Genomic DNA, 13,136 nt, shown 5'->3' with positions numbered 1-13,136 from the left:
GACACAGATTTACAGTGAAGAGCAAAACTATGATGACTTCCACAGGCTGTGGCCAGGGCCCTTCCTTCCTTTGTATGAGTCGGGAAGAGGCCCTTAACTGCCTGGTTTTGACTGTGTTCACTCAGATTACTAACCAGCTTTTTATATCTTGGTTCTAGTTTTAGATTGTTTCAGAGGCTGAGGTAAAAAAAAAAAATCCAAGGATATCTCCATAAACTCCTCTGAGTAAGTCCAGGTCAGGAGTCTTCTTCCAGGAACCTAGAACCTTGGATCTAAAGCTTCCCCCCCCCCCCACCCTGATCCATTTCCCCAATATCTAGAGAGATGTCCACACCATACCCAGATAGGACTTTATTCAGCAGACTGATACCAGTCATGGTTTCAATCTCAAATAAGTCATACACAGAACTTTTACCTGTTATAGGGTTATTTCTCTTAGTCACAGATCAAGATATACTGCTTGACACACATCTCTAGCCCCTTCCCAGGCATCCAAATCTCAGGTTTAGGCCTAGGGCTTGTCTTAAGGATTCCGGGCTTGCTGAGGTTTTCAGGTTATATAAGAAGACTAGTGCTCCCTAGGACAGGGGCATAAGTGACTGGGGTTGTTAAAAGCCCTGGCACTGGCTGCAGGGTGCCCTGAGGAAAGGCGCTTGAGGGCCCACACAGAGCAAGTGAACCCTGCAGGTGGGCCCCCGATGGGAAGGGCAGGGCAAGAGAAACCAAAAGAGGCTTGTCTGTTTGCTTCATGTTTTCTAACTTGACTCCCTGCAATAGCTTGGTTTTTGCCCTTCGATTCTGAAACCAATTCTTGACCTGTGTCTCAGTGAGGCTCAGAGAGCTGGAGAACTCTGCTCGCTCGGTCATGGGCAGGTACTGTTTCTGCTGGAATTTCACTTCTAAGGCCAGTCGTTGTGCTGTTGTAAAGGGCACCCAAGGCTTTCTCCTTTTCTTCTGTTTTCGGAGGGGGCAGGGTGAGGGGCTGGGGGTCCCTGTGGGAGAGAGACAAACATACAGAAGCTACTTGGAATCCAATGACTCAGGCTTTAGATCTTCAGATTCTGGGTGACATAGTGCAACTCACAATTCTATCCTCAAGTTTCACTGTTATGACTCTCATTTAGCTGTAGCTGTCACTGGAAGACTTGGCAGGGGAGCAACGCAATTAGGGGCAAAAAGAGATGTCAAGTAGCCTAAGTGGCAAGAGAGAGGGATATGTGAGAAAGAGACAGAGAGACACAGAGAGAGAGACAGAGAGAGACAGAGACATGGAGACAGAGACAGAGAGATAGAGGTAGAGACAGAGAAACAGAGAGACAGACAGGGACACAGAGAGAGAGAAACAGACACAGAAAGACACAGAGACAGAGAGATACAGAGACACACAGAGAGAGGCAGAAACAGAGAAACAGAGAGAGACAGAGAGAGAGAAAGAGAGAGAGAGGTAGATACAGAGAAACAGAGAGATAAACAGGGACAGAGAGAGACAGAAACAGACACAGAAAGACACAGAGACAGAGAGATACAGAGACACACAGAGAGAGGCAGAAACAGAGAGAGGGAGAGAGAGAGAGACAGAGAGAGGCAGACACAAAGACAGAGAAACAGAAACAGAGAGAAAGAAAGAGACAGAGACAGACAGAGACAGAGAAACAGAGAGAGAGAGACTCATTGTCACTTTAAATCTGCATTGGGGTTCCATAATATAGACTTATGATATCTAGAGTTTAACAGGTGTTTTTCTGGGTTGCATTCTTATAAGGACAAGCCAGTAGTACACCTGAATAGGTGTCAACACAAATACATATAAATTTGCAATCTTTATCTTGGGGTAGGGGTCCAATCTATCTGCCAAATCTGGGCTAGAGTTTTTCCCCTTGCTATCTCTCCAGTTATTTCCAGAGGAACAGTTCATTCCTTTTCCAACTGACATACATAACATCCATCTGCTACTTGTCTTAACAATGAATGAGAAATACTAATACCTTGATCTTGTGCACACTGGTGTGTGGCCTGGACCCATAAATAGCTGGCCGTTTGATGGACCTGTTTTGTTAGTACTGGATCATTAGCTGGTGTCAGGGCAGGGACAATATGTTGAGTAGAAGTCTTTGCCAGTCCATCAGCATGTGCATTGTATTCACATTTTGGTGTGGTGAGGGCCATGTGAGCATCTACAGGAAAAACAGACAAATTAGTAACCAAAGACATGTCCCATGTATCTTCCCATAATTCTTTGCCCCAAAATTGTTTGCCACAAATTTCCCAATTTTGATTTTTCCACATAGGCATCCATGTAGCTAACCCACTGGCCACCAATCATGAATCAATGCATATATGACACTGTCCTTCTCCCTCTGTTTTGATAGCTTGAGGTACTGCCATAAGTTTAGCATATAGACTACTTCTACCCATCCCAGTAGTTTCCAAAGTCCTCCTAGTACAAGGATTATAGGCCACTGCTTTCCAGTGTCTTTTGTGGCCCAAATATTTTGCTCTCCCAAATCCATCATATCCCTCATTCCATTTACCAAGGACCGTACCAATTGTTGCTTTGGTTCAGGGAGTATATCGTTTCCTTCAGTATCTATGTTTGCCATAGATTCATATAGAGCAGAAACCCTACTTTTGCCTGTTTTAGATTTATTTTGAATATACCATTTCCATTTAATTATGCTAGCCTCTTCTGCATGTCCAATTCTGAGAGATGCTGGGGTACTCATTACCCAGGTCATAATCGGAATTCCAGGCCTTAATATTACTTCATGGCCCAGAGTCAGTTGTTCAGTCTCTACCAAAGCCCAATATGCAGCTAACAACTGCTTTTCAAAAGGGGTATACTGAACTCCAGATGAAGGGAGTTTCCTAGACCAAAATCCTAAGGGTACATTTCAGCTTGGTTGTTTTTGCCATAAACTCCAGTTTGCATATTCATCCTGCACAGTCACTTGTAATTCCACCCGGTCACTTTGCATAGGCCATAAATCTAGGGCCAATTGTATAGCAGCTGTGGCTTCTTCTAAAGCTTTACTCTGCTCAAGCACCCAATCAAATTCACATTTTTTCCTGGTAACTTTATAGAAGGGTTTCAAAATCTGTACTAGATGTGGAATGTAGTGCCTTCAATATCCAAATAGTCCTATAGACTTTTGGTCCTCTTTCTAATTGGTAGAGATAAGAAAATCCTGAATCTTTTGTTGGGCTTGCGGGAGAATCTCTTACAGCCCCTTATTCCATTGTATACCCAAAAATTTTATGGTTTGAGCTGGTCTTTGAATCCTTGCAGGGTTAATTTCCTACCCTTTGCTTTTCATATGCTCAATTAAAAGTGTCAAACTCTTCTCAACTTCTTTACATTTTTTTCCCTGTAGCATAATATCATCTATGTAGTAGGTAAGCTGTACACCAGGTAGCTCCAAGTCATCCAAATGTTCAGCCACAATCTTATGATAAATCATGGGGCTATGCAGATATACCTGTGGCAGGTGGGTAAAGGTATATTGTCTGCCCTGCCAAGTGAGAGCAAACTGGTCCCACTGTTTAGAATCTATTGAGATAGTAAAGAAAGCATTAGCTAAATCAATAACTGCATACCAAAGCCCATCATATTTCTGGATCCTTTCTATTAAGGTAATGGTGTCTGGAACAGTAGCATACAAGGGAGGAGTCACCTTATTCGACTGTCTATAATCCACCATCATTCTCCATGTCCCATCTGACTTTTGTACTGGCCAAGATTATTCTATCAAGTGTTGTGGGAACTAACTCTCCTGCCTCAACATATTCCTTTGTAGTGTTGGTAATTTCATCTTGCCCACCTGGTACATGATACTGCTTTAAAGTAATTACTTCAGAAGGTTCAGGTAAGGTGACTGTGTCCATTTTTATTTTTCCCACAAAAAATGTATTAATTTCTATCATCCTTACTGCAAATTGGTATCTCCCCTCAGGTAAATTTAGAGTCATACCTCTCAATATTCCAATGATGTATTCAGGAATTGGTACAATTACCAGAGTATATGCTTTCTTAGGCAATTGATCAATTTTCATCATGAGTTTGACTTGTCTGGCTGATATTTCAGCCCCTCCCAATCCTGTCATGGTAATAGGAGTTCCATGTTTAAAGTTATCAGGGTTTCCATATATAAGGGAGGCCTCTGCCCCAGTATCTACTATGCCCTAGTTACAGTATTTGATCCACTCTTCCAATATATGGTTAGATTAATATGGGATCTGTAATCCCATCTCTATATTTCTTTAATCTGATCTGGGGTTTGGCCTATTTCCTATTCTCCCCGAAGGTGTGACAAACTTGGATACAAGGATTCAGGAGAATCTGTAGGGGCAGGTCCTGCTTCCCTGTTCAGTCTAATATTAAGTATCTTTTCTCAGTATATCTTACATACCTCATTAGTTGGAATACCATCTATTCTTCCAAAAACCCTACTCTCAAAAGAGCAATAAACAATTCTTTCCTTATCAATCTATTTTGGCTTTGAATCCACTGGCTATTTACTCTTCTCTCTCAAGGAAATTTATCTTTTCCCCATTCCCCAAGTGCCTTTGATTGAGCCTTGCCTTTGTTTGTAGGAAGGTCCACACCCTTTTGCTAATTAATTAGGTCACAAGAGATGGAAAACCCTGGAGAGTTGTGAGGCCCTCAGGCCCTGAAAAAGGGTATATATACTCTGAGGTTAGCATTTTGTCTGGGGCTCACTCATTGGAACAGTGTTGATGTGGAGACTCTGGGTAGCCGTTAAGGAGACCCCTGGCTTTGAAAACCCAGATGTTGGTGCTTCTCTCTCTGGTAACTATGTATGTGTAGCTTTGGTCAGACAGCTAGAAGCCTGTCTGTTGATTTGTGTTATTTGCTCTGTTTATATTTTCTCTGTTTGTAATTTCTGTTTGTGTTTTCTCTGAAGTTCAGGGTGGTAGCTTTTCCCCCTGAACTAAGTGAATGATATATGTATGTTTAGTTAAAGTAAGATTGTTAGCCCCTTAAAGTTGCTTTCCTTAGAAAAGCAGATCAAAGAAACTGTGCTACTAGCCCTCCTGTGTGCTAGTGTTATTGGTCTTACACAGCCACAGTAGCAGCAAGTAGCATTGCTGTTGCAGAGATACACACAAAGCAAAAATGAAGAGCTGGAGAAGAATTTAACACAGTTCAGATGATATTGAAAAAAAAAGCAGGAATATCAATAAGCAATCAGGATCTGAAAGTTAAAGCTAAAATGGATTTAATTGAAAGAGATAATCAGGGAAACTACAATATGTTAAAAAATGTCATGGATAACTAAACCTACATAGCATCCAGATTTTTTAAGGAAAAGCTAAATGAATTACAGGTGAAAATAGTAAAACTGTAACAGTGGGATATTTCAACCTTTCCCTCTCAGAACTAGATTAACCTAATCAAAAAAATAAGTAAAAAAGAAGTCAAGAAGATGAACAAAATCCTAGATAAGCTAGATATGATAGCTCTCTGAAGAGAACTGAATATGAGTACAAAACTTTACCATATAGTAGGCTATAAAAACTTTACAGTTAAATGCAGAAATATTAAATGCATCTTTTTCAGATCATAATGAGATAAAAATTACATTTAGTAAAGGACCATGGAAACACAGATTAAAAATTAATTGGAGACTAAATAATCTAATCTTAAAGAATGAGTGGGTTAAAGAACAAGTCATAGAAACAAATTATTTTATTAAAGAGAATTATAATAATGAGACAACATATCAAAGTTTATGGGATGCAGCAAAAGTAGTAACCAGAGAAAAATGTATATCTCTAAATGCTTACATCAAAAAAACAGAGAAAGAGTAGATCAATGAAGTGAATATGCAATTTAAAACACTAGAAAAAGAACCAATTAAAAATCCCTAATTTAAATACCAAATTAGAAATCCTGAAAATTAAAGGTGAGATTAATAAAATTGAATGAAAGAAAACCATTGAATTAAGAAATAAAACTAGGAGTTGGTTTTATGGGGAAAAACAAATAAAATAAACCATTTGCTAGTATGATTTTTAAAAAAAGAAAACCAAATCACTAGTATCCAAAATGAAAAGGGTGAATATAGCACTAATGAAGATGAAATTAAAGCAATTATTAGAAGTTATTTTGCCCAATTATATGCCAATAAATTTAACTATTTATGTGAAATGGAAGAATACTTACAAAAACATCAACTGCCTAGAACAGACTAACAGAAGAGGAAGTAGAGTATCTAAATCAACCTGTTTTAGAAAAAGAAATTGAACAGGCCATAAATGAGCTTCCTAAGAAAAAACCATCAAGACCAGATGAAATTACAAGTGAATTCTATCAAACATTTAAAGACCAACTAATTCCAATATTAAATAAATTATTTGGAATAACAGGCAAAGGAGTCCTACCCAACTCCTTCAATGAAACAAATAGGGTACTGATGTCTAAAGCAGAGGGCAAAAACCAAACAAGAAAATTATAGACCAATTTCAGTAATGAATATAGTTGTAAAACTTCTAAATAATAAACTAGCAAGGAGACTACAGCAATATATCAGAAAGTTTATACTTTATGACCACTTGGGACTTATACTAGAAATGCAGGGCTGGTTCAACATTTATTAACATAATTGATGAAATCAATAAGTAACAAGTCACATGGTTATATTAATAGATGCAGAAGATGTTTTTTTGACAAAATACAACACTCATTCCTATTTTTTCTTTTTAACTTATGAAATAAAACAAGCATTTCTATAACACAGTATAATAAAAAGGGTGATTTTACATGAATCACTCATTCCTATTAAAAAGATTTGAAAGTGTATGTATAAATGGAGTTTTCCTTAAAATGATAAGAAGCATCTACCTAAAACCATGAGCAAGAATTATCCCTTAATGAGGATAAACTAGAAGCCTTCCAATAAGATCAGGAGTGAAATGAGGATGCCTGTTATTGCCAGAATTATTCCAAATTGTATTAGAAATACTAGACAACAGTGATGAGAGAAGGAGAAATCAAAGGAATCAGAATTGGCAACGAGGTAATAAACTACCTCTTTTGCAGACAATATGCTGGTATACTTGGAAAATCCTAGAGCTTCAACTAAAAAGCTAGCTTAAACAATAATATTAGCAAAGCAGCAGGACATAAAATAAACTCACATAAATAATCAGCATTTCTATACATCATTAACAAAGCCTTGCAAGAAAAGATAACTCACCAATTTAACTGACAATTCTACCCAAATTAATCTACTTATTCAGTGCTACACTAATTAAATTACAAAAAAAAAATGTATTGAACTAGAAAAAAATGACAAAAATTCATTTGGAAAATCTAAAGGTCAAGAATATCAAAGGAATTAACAAAAAAAAGTAAAGGTAAAAGGTCGAGCAGTGTCAGATCTTAAACTGTATTACAAAGCAGTAATTATCAAAACTATCACTGGATAAGAAATAGAAAGGTAGATCAGTGAAATTGAGTAGATATACAATATATGGTAGTAAATAATAATCTTGTGGTTGATAAATGTAAAGATTTAGGTTTTCAGGACAAGAATTCACTGGTAAAAATTGTTGGGAAAACTGAAAAAGCAGTCTGGCAGAAACTAGGCATACACTGGTATTCTTACACCATTTACCAAGATAAGATCAAAATGGATATATGACCTAGACATAAAGGGAGACATTATAAGTAAATTAGAAGAACATGGAACACATTACCTATCAGATTTATAGATAGGAAAAGAATTTATGAGTAAACAAGAGATAGGGAGCACTGTGCATTATAAAGTGAATAATTTTAATTACACTAAATTAAAAAAGTTTTGTACAAATAAAACCAATGTAGCTAAGCCTAGAAGGAAAGCAGAAAATTGGGGGAAAATTTATGCACAGTTTTTTAGATAAAGGCCTCATATCTCAAATACATAGGGAATTATAAGAACATGAGTCATTCCCCAGCTGATAAATGATCAAAGGATGTAAACAAGCAGCTTTTGGAGAAATAAATCAAAGCCAAATATAGTCATATGAAAAAATGCTCTAAATCATTTTTGATTACAGAAATGTAAATTAAAACAACTTTGAAACAGCACCTTCACACCTATCAGATTGGCTAAAATGATAAAAGGGTAAAATGACAAATGTTGGAGGGGATATGGAAAAAATGGGATGCTAATACACTGTTTATGGAACTGTGAACCAATTCAACCATTCCAGAGAACAATCCAGAATTACACCAAAAGTTATAAAACTGCGTATACCCTTTGACCCAGTAATACCACTATCAAGTCTGTTTCCCAAGGTGATCAGAGTAAAAGGAAAAGAATCTATATGTTCTAAAGTATTAATAGCAGCTTCCTTTGTGGTAGTGAAGAACTAGAAATTGAGAAGTCCATCAATCGGGAAATGGCTGAATAGGTTGTGGCATATGATTGTGATGGAATACTATTGTGTTGTAAGAAATTATTTTAGGCTAATTTTAGGAAAACATAGAAATGTGGTATGTGTGAAATTGATTATCGATTGATTAGTAGTTAAGAATTTTTTTAATCACAGCAATAACCATTAAAACTAATTTCTAAAGGCTTAGATTTAGAACTATTTTGTATAGGCCTCGGTAATATGATACTTGATAGGAAACTATGCATGTCACTTAAGAGAGGGCCTGCCACCTGAAGGAGATAAAGATGAATAAAGGATAATTCAGTCTTGTCCTATGATGCTTTTTCCTAGCACTGGGTTTCTGTAGTACAGGAAGAGTGTGGGGTTGGGGACTTTCCAAGGATGTTGACTAATTGTATCCCTGTTACCATGGGATCTGGAAGACCCCTTTTGCAAATCAGCATAGTTATGGATCAATCACAATTTTAGTTTAGTAGGCACCAGTTGACATTATATAATAGATTTGCATAACCAGACACTATAAAAGGATGCTCTGATTGTATGGGTGGGTCTCTGGCCAATGAGGAACCATTGACCTATATTATTGGGAATCAGGAGCCTTACCAACAAATAGATTCTGCTCAGACTTTCATGCCTCAGTTTTGCAGATTTGTCACAACATACGAAATAATGAAGAGTGAAATGAACAGAACCAAGAAAAATGGATACAGTAACAGCAACATTGTTTAAAAACTAAAGGTGAATGACTAAGCCATTCTGATTTACATGAATATTCAAATGAACTACAAAGGACCTATGAAGAAAGATATGCATATATCCACACACAAATATCTATATCTAGCTACATATACACACATATGCATACATACACACACACACACACACACACACACACACGGGTCAAATGTTGGCTTTCTCTAGTGCAGGGTGGGGAGAAAGTGAAACAGCTTGGAAATCAAATGTAACCATAATAAAATAAATATAAAAGAGAAAGGGATATAAGATGAATAACCTAAAAAAAGGCATCAATGAAACTTATACAAATCACTTACTTAAGTTCCTGGGCAAAGCATTCAATACAAAGGCAGTGAGTTTACAGACAATGGCTGTTTTAAGTTTAGTGTCTGATGGTCAATTCTCTTCAACTCTAACATGGAGAAGAAAATATACAAGGGGTAAGAATTCACACCTGGCTATTTATTCAAGTGGAGATTCCTTTTATTTTCCTAGGAAAAAACAGGCAAGATAGGAGAAGGAAACAAGGGTAAAACTTTGGTTAAGAAGGTGGGACCACGTGGTTAAGATAAGGAATCCACTTTTCAATGTTCCAATTAAAAAAAAAATCAGGTAAAATAAGATGTTAACCAAATAGTGGTATACGATTAAGAACTGGTTCTCTGAAAAGAAAAATGCATGCATAATACACTTTTAAGTGTAATCTACATTATTAACATTTTCTTAAGTCTAGGTGATCAACAAAAGAAAAATCAAGCCCTGGTTTGTTTCTTTTTTAAGGGTCCTCAGATCACATTGCTATGAATTTGGTCTTCCATGGTCAGATTAAGAGGTAAGGTTACACTTCCACCTTTATTCAAGACCTCAGAGAATGACTGGGAGAGGGAGTTGCTCAAGTCCTATTAACAAGCCACCTGAGATGGAGATGTGGATGGGAAAAGGTCTTTCTTCTTCCCTCACCTAACTTTGCTTTCTGGCTCACTGGGGCTGCATTCATGGCTCAGATATCGAAGTAGAAGGAATGGTTTAGATAGACAGGAATCTAGCCCCTCTGACTCATCTGTGCTTCATCAAAAGACTACAGGGTACTGAGTCCAGCAGGAAAGAGGAAAGGGATTTTTCTCTCCTGCCAAGACACTCACCTCCCTGTTTTCTCCCCATTGCTGACATTAACTGGTTCAGGAACTCAGAACAAAATCACCTGTAGCATCTGTAGGAACTACTTCTCCAAATCAGTCACAATTGACAGTGGACACAGCTTTTGCCAAGCATATCTCTCCAGGAGCTGGGAAGTTGGGGCCACACCTTTCTTTTGTCCTGAATGCAGCCAAGTCTCCTAGATCAGAGAATTCCCAGGTCTCAAATGTGCCTCCAAAAGCTGACTGACACTGGCAATCAGCTCAGCTCTGACCATCTGCAGAGTCATGAAGCAAGAGGTCTGTGTTCCATTCACCAGGTCACCAAGCTCTTCTGTGAGGAGGACTAGACTAGTCTCTGTGTGCCCTATTCCCAAGCCCAGCAGCATGGGCTCACTCATTTTTTCCTATAGAAGAGGCTGCTCACAATTAATTACAGGGTGAGTAAAATGGATCAGTGGAAAGCATCAAGACAACATGAGCGGGGCAGGTAGGTGGCGCAGTGAGTACAGCACTAGCCCTGGAGGAAGACCTGAGTTCAAATCCAGCCTCAGACACTTGACACACTTACTAGTTGTGTGACCTTGGGCAAGTCACTTAACCCCAACTGCCCTGCCTTCCCCCCTCCAAAAAAAAAAAAGACAGCATGAGCTTCTTACTAACACAGGCAGCCTTTCCTACAAACACATTAAACGTTTGGCCCCTCCCCTTGAACCACAAACAATGGGAGAAGCATCTTAATGCAGAGGCAGTGCCCTGGGAGTCATGTGATTAGGTTCTGAGTGCTCAGGACCTAAGTTGGAGTTGTTCCGTCATTTTCAGTTGTGCCTGACACTTAATGGCCCCATTTAAAGTTTTCTTGGCAAAGATACTGCAGTAGTTTGCCATTCCCTTCTCTAGCTTATTTTACGGATGAGACAAATATGGTTAAGTGACTCACCCAGGGTCACGTAGCAAGTATCTGAGGCTAGATTTGAATTCAGGAAGATGAATCCTCCTGGTTCCAGGCCTGATGCTATACCCACTATGGCACCAGATGCCCTTAAGCCAGAGTACTTAACTAACACACTGATCTTTTTTGTAACCTCACTATATATAGAAATGATGTGCCTGAACTGAAACAGCCAATCGGCAGAAAATAAATTGATGACCCACTATGTGCCAGACACTGTTCAAAGCCCTGGGATACCAAAAAGAGACAAAAGACAGTCTATTCCCTCAAGCAGCTTACTATCTAATGCAAGAGACAATAAGGGTACAACTATGTACAGACAAGGTATAAACAGGAGAAACAGGAATAAACTCAAAGTGGGAAGGCTCTAGAATTAAGAGGGATTGGAAAAGGTTTCCTGTAGAGTTTGGGATTTTAGTTGCAACTGTGATTAGTGGAATCTGAAATGACTAAGGAAACAAAGGTTTGAACTTCTGAGCATATTGATTTATTAAGCAATGCATGCCAATTACATAACAAATAGGGAAAGGCTTTCTCAGCCTAGCACTGGGTGCCAAATACAGGGGGAGATGGATTTTTTTGTGTGTTTTAAAAACAATTAATTTCTTTTTAAAAAAACAATTAATTAAAAGAAAACAATTAACAGATAACAACCCAGGATGTAGAATTAGGGTAATCCTATTTTTAACTGGAGAAAAGATTAGGGGCTTTCCAAGTTGTGGGGGGGAACAGGTGCAATTCTCTGAAATCACAAAAAGAATTGTCCTGTTCCCTGTAAAAAAAGAAACTGGGAGGTCTTTCTGGGCAAAGAAAACAACCTTTATTAAGAGAAACAAAGGTGGGGTCTACAATCAGCCCAGTTCGGTCTGAAACCCCTAATCTACAAGATTCACAATTATTTATAGATCTCTTGATTCTTGTATCATGCAAATGGGCTAGTTATGTTCTAAATGATCAATGCCCTTTTACTGAAGCAGGCCTTTGGCTCAAGCAGGGCCCTTTTACATCATAAGCTGAGGGTAGCTTAATAAATTTTAATGTAAATGTGATTATTACGATTACACACTTAACACACACTTTTATAAAGATTTAGTCACACTTAAAAGATAAACTAACAGAAGCATTCACCTGGGACTACACTTAGCTTTGGTTACACAGGTTTTTACCCAGGACTATATTTCTTATCCTATCAAAATAATTGTAACTGATAAATGATTAGCAAAGCAAAAACAGCACTAAAGGCATTGATCATTGATCTTTCCTGTTATACTCCCAAGTGTTTGTATTCAATCAAAGGAACAGGGAAACAGTAACCAATTGACCAGTATAGGGCCAGTTTTCAGATAAGACATATGGATTGTTTGAGATGTATAACTGTAGGAAAATACCTTACATCAATCTTTGGATCCAGTTGGACAGCAACTGGACAGCAAAAACTAGGTGTTTAGTTAAGAATCTCTAAGAAACAGTAAGGTGGTACAGCTTTCCAGCCTCACAGCCATGTAGGACTCTAGGTTCAAACAATGCAAATAAAGTTTTCTCATAATTCCCATAATTAAATAAAGAAATTGGATTAGACCCACAATTGAATAGAAAGGAAACTGAGCTAGATCTAGAATTGAATCACAAGATAGAGTCACTGTGGCTCACTCAATTCTCACAATTTCCTCCACTTTGATTCTTAGGGGAGGGGCCAGCCCTCTTCCTCATAAGCCAAATCTATAAGGTTTTTCATCTATTCATAATCAGAATTATGTAAGTCGAGCTATAAATCAAACCACTTAGAGCATTCACAATAGAATAATTTTGAGGGGAGACTTACACATCAACAAGGTAAGCAAGAAAGCTCAGCATAAACACCATGAAATGAAAGACCAATGCAATACAAGGATGATCATCACTCTTAAATA

The 13,136-nt window shown here is 38.0% G+C and overlaps 1 protein-coding gene across 1 annotated transcript in view; it reads right to left on the bottom strand.

The window, feature by feature from the left end:
• Positions 1-309: 309 nt before the first annotated feature.
• The window catches only part of LOC118839279 (homeobox protein MSX-2-like), a 62,510-nt gene continuing 49,683 nt past the window's right edge, over positions 310-13,136 (bottom strand). The window contains exons 6-7 of the mRNA XM_036746729.1: positions 1,986-2,174; positions 310-992 (exon numbers count right to left, since the gene is read on the bottom strand). Of these exons, the coding sequence (XP_036602624.1) occupies positions 556-992; positions 1,986-2,174 (626 nt within the window). The 3' untranslated portion in view covers positions 310-555. The remainder of the gene's footprint in view (positions 993-1,985; positions 2,175-13,136) is intronic.

The sequence above is a fragment of the Trichosurus vulpecula genome, chromosome 2, assembly GCF_011100635.1.
Source record: "Trichosurus vulpecula isolate mTriVul1 chromosome 2, mTriVul1.pri, whole genome shotgun sequence".
Taxonomy (NCBI): Eukaryota; Metazoa; Chordata; class Mammalia; order Diprotodontia; family Phalangeridae; genus Trichosurus; species Trichosurus vulpecula.
Note: the sequence above shows the minus strand (reverse complement) of the source record. Positions and strands in the feature narration are given on the sequence as shown.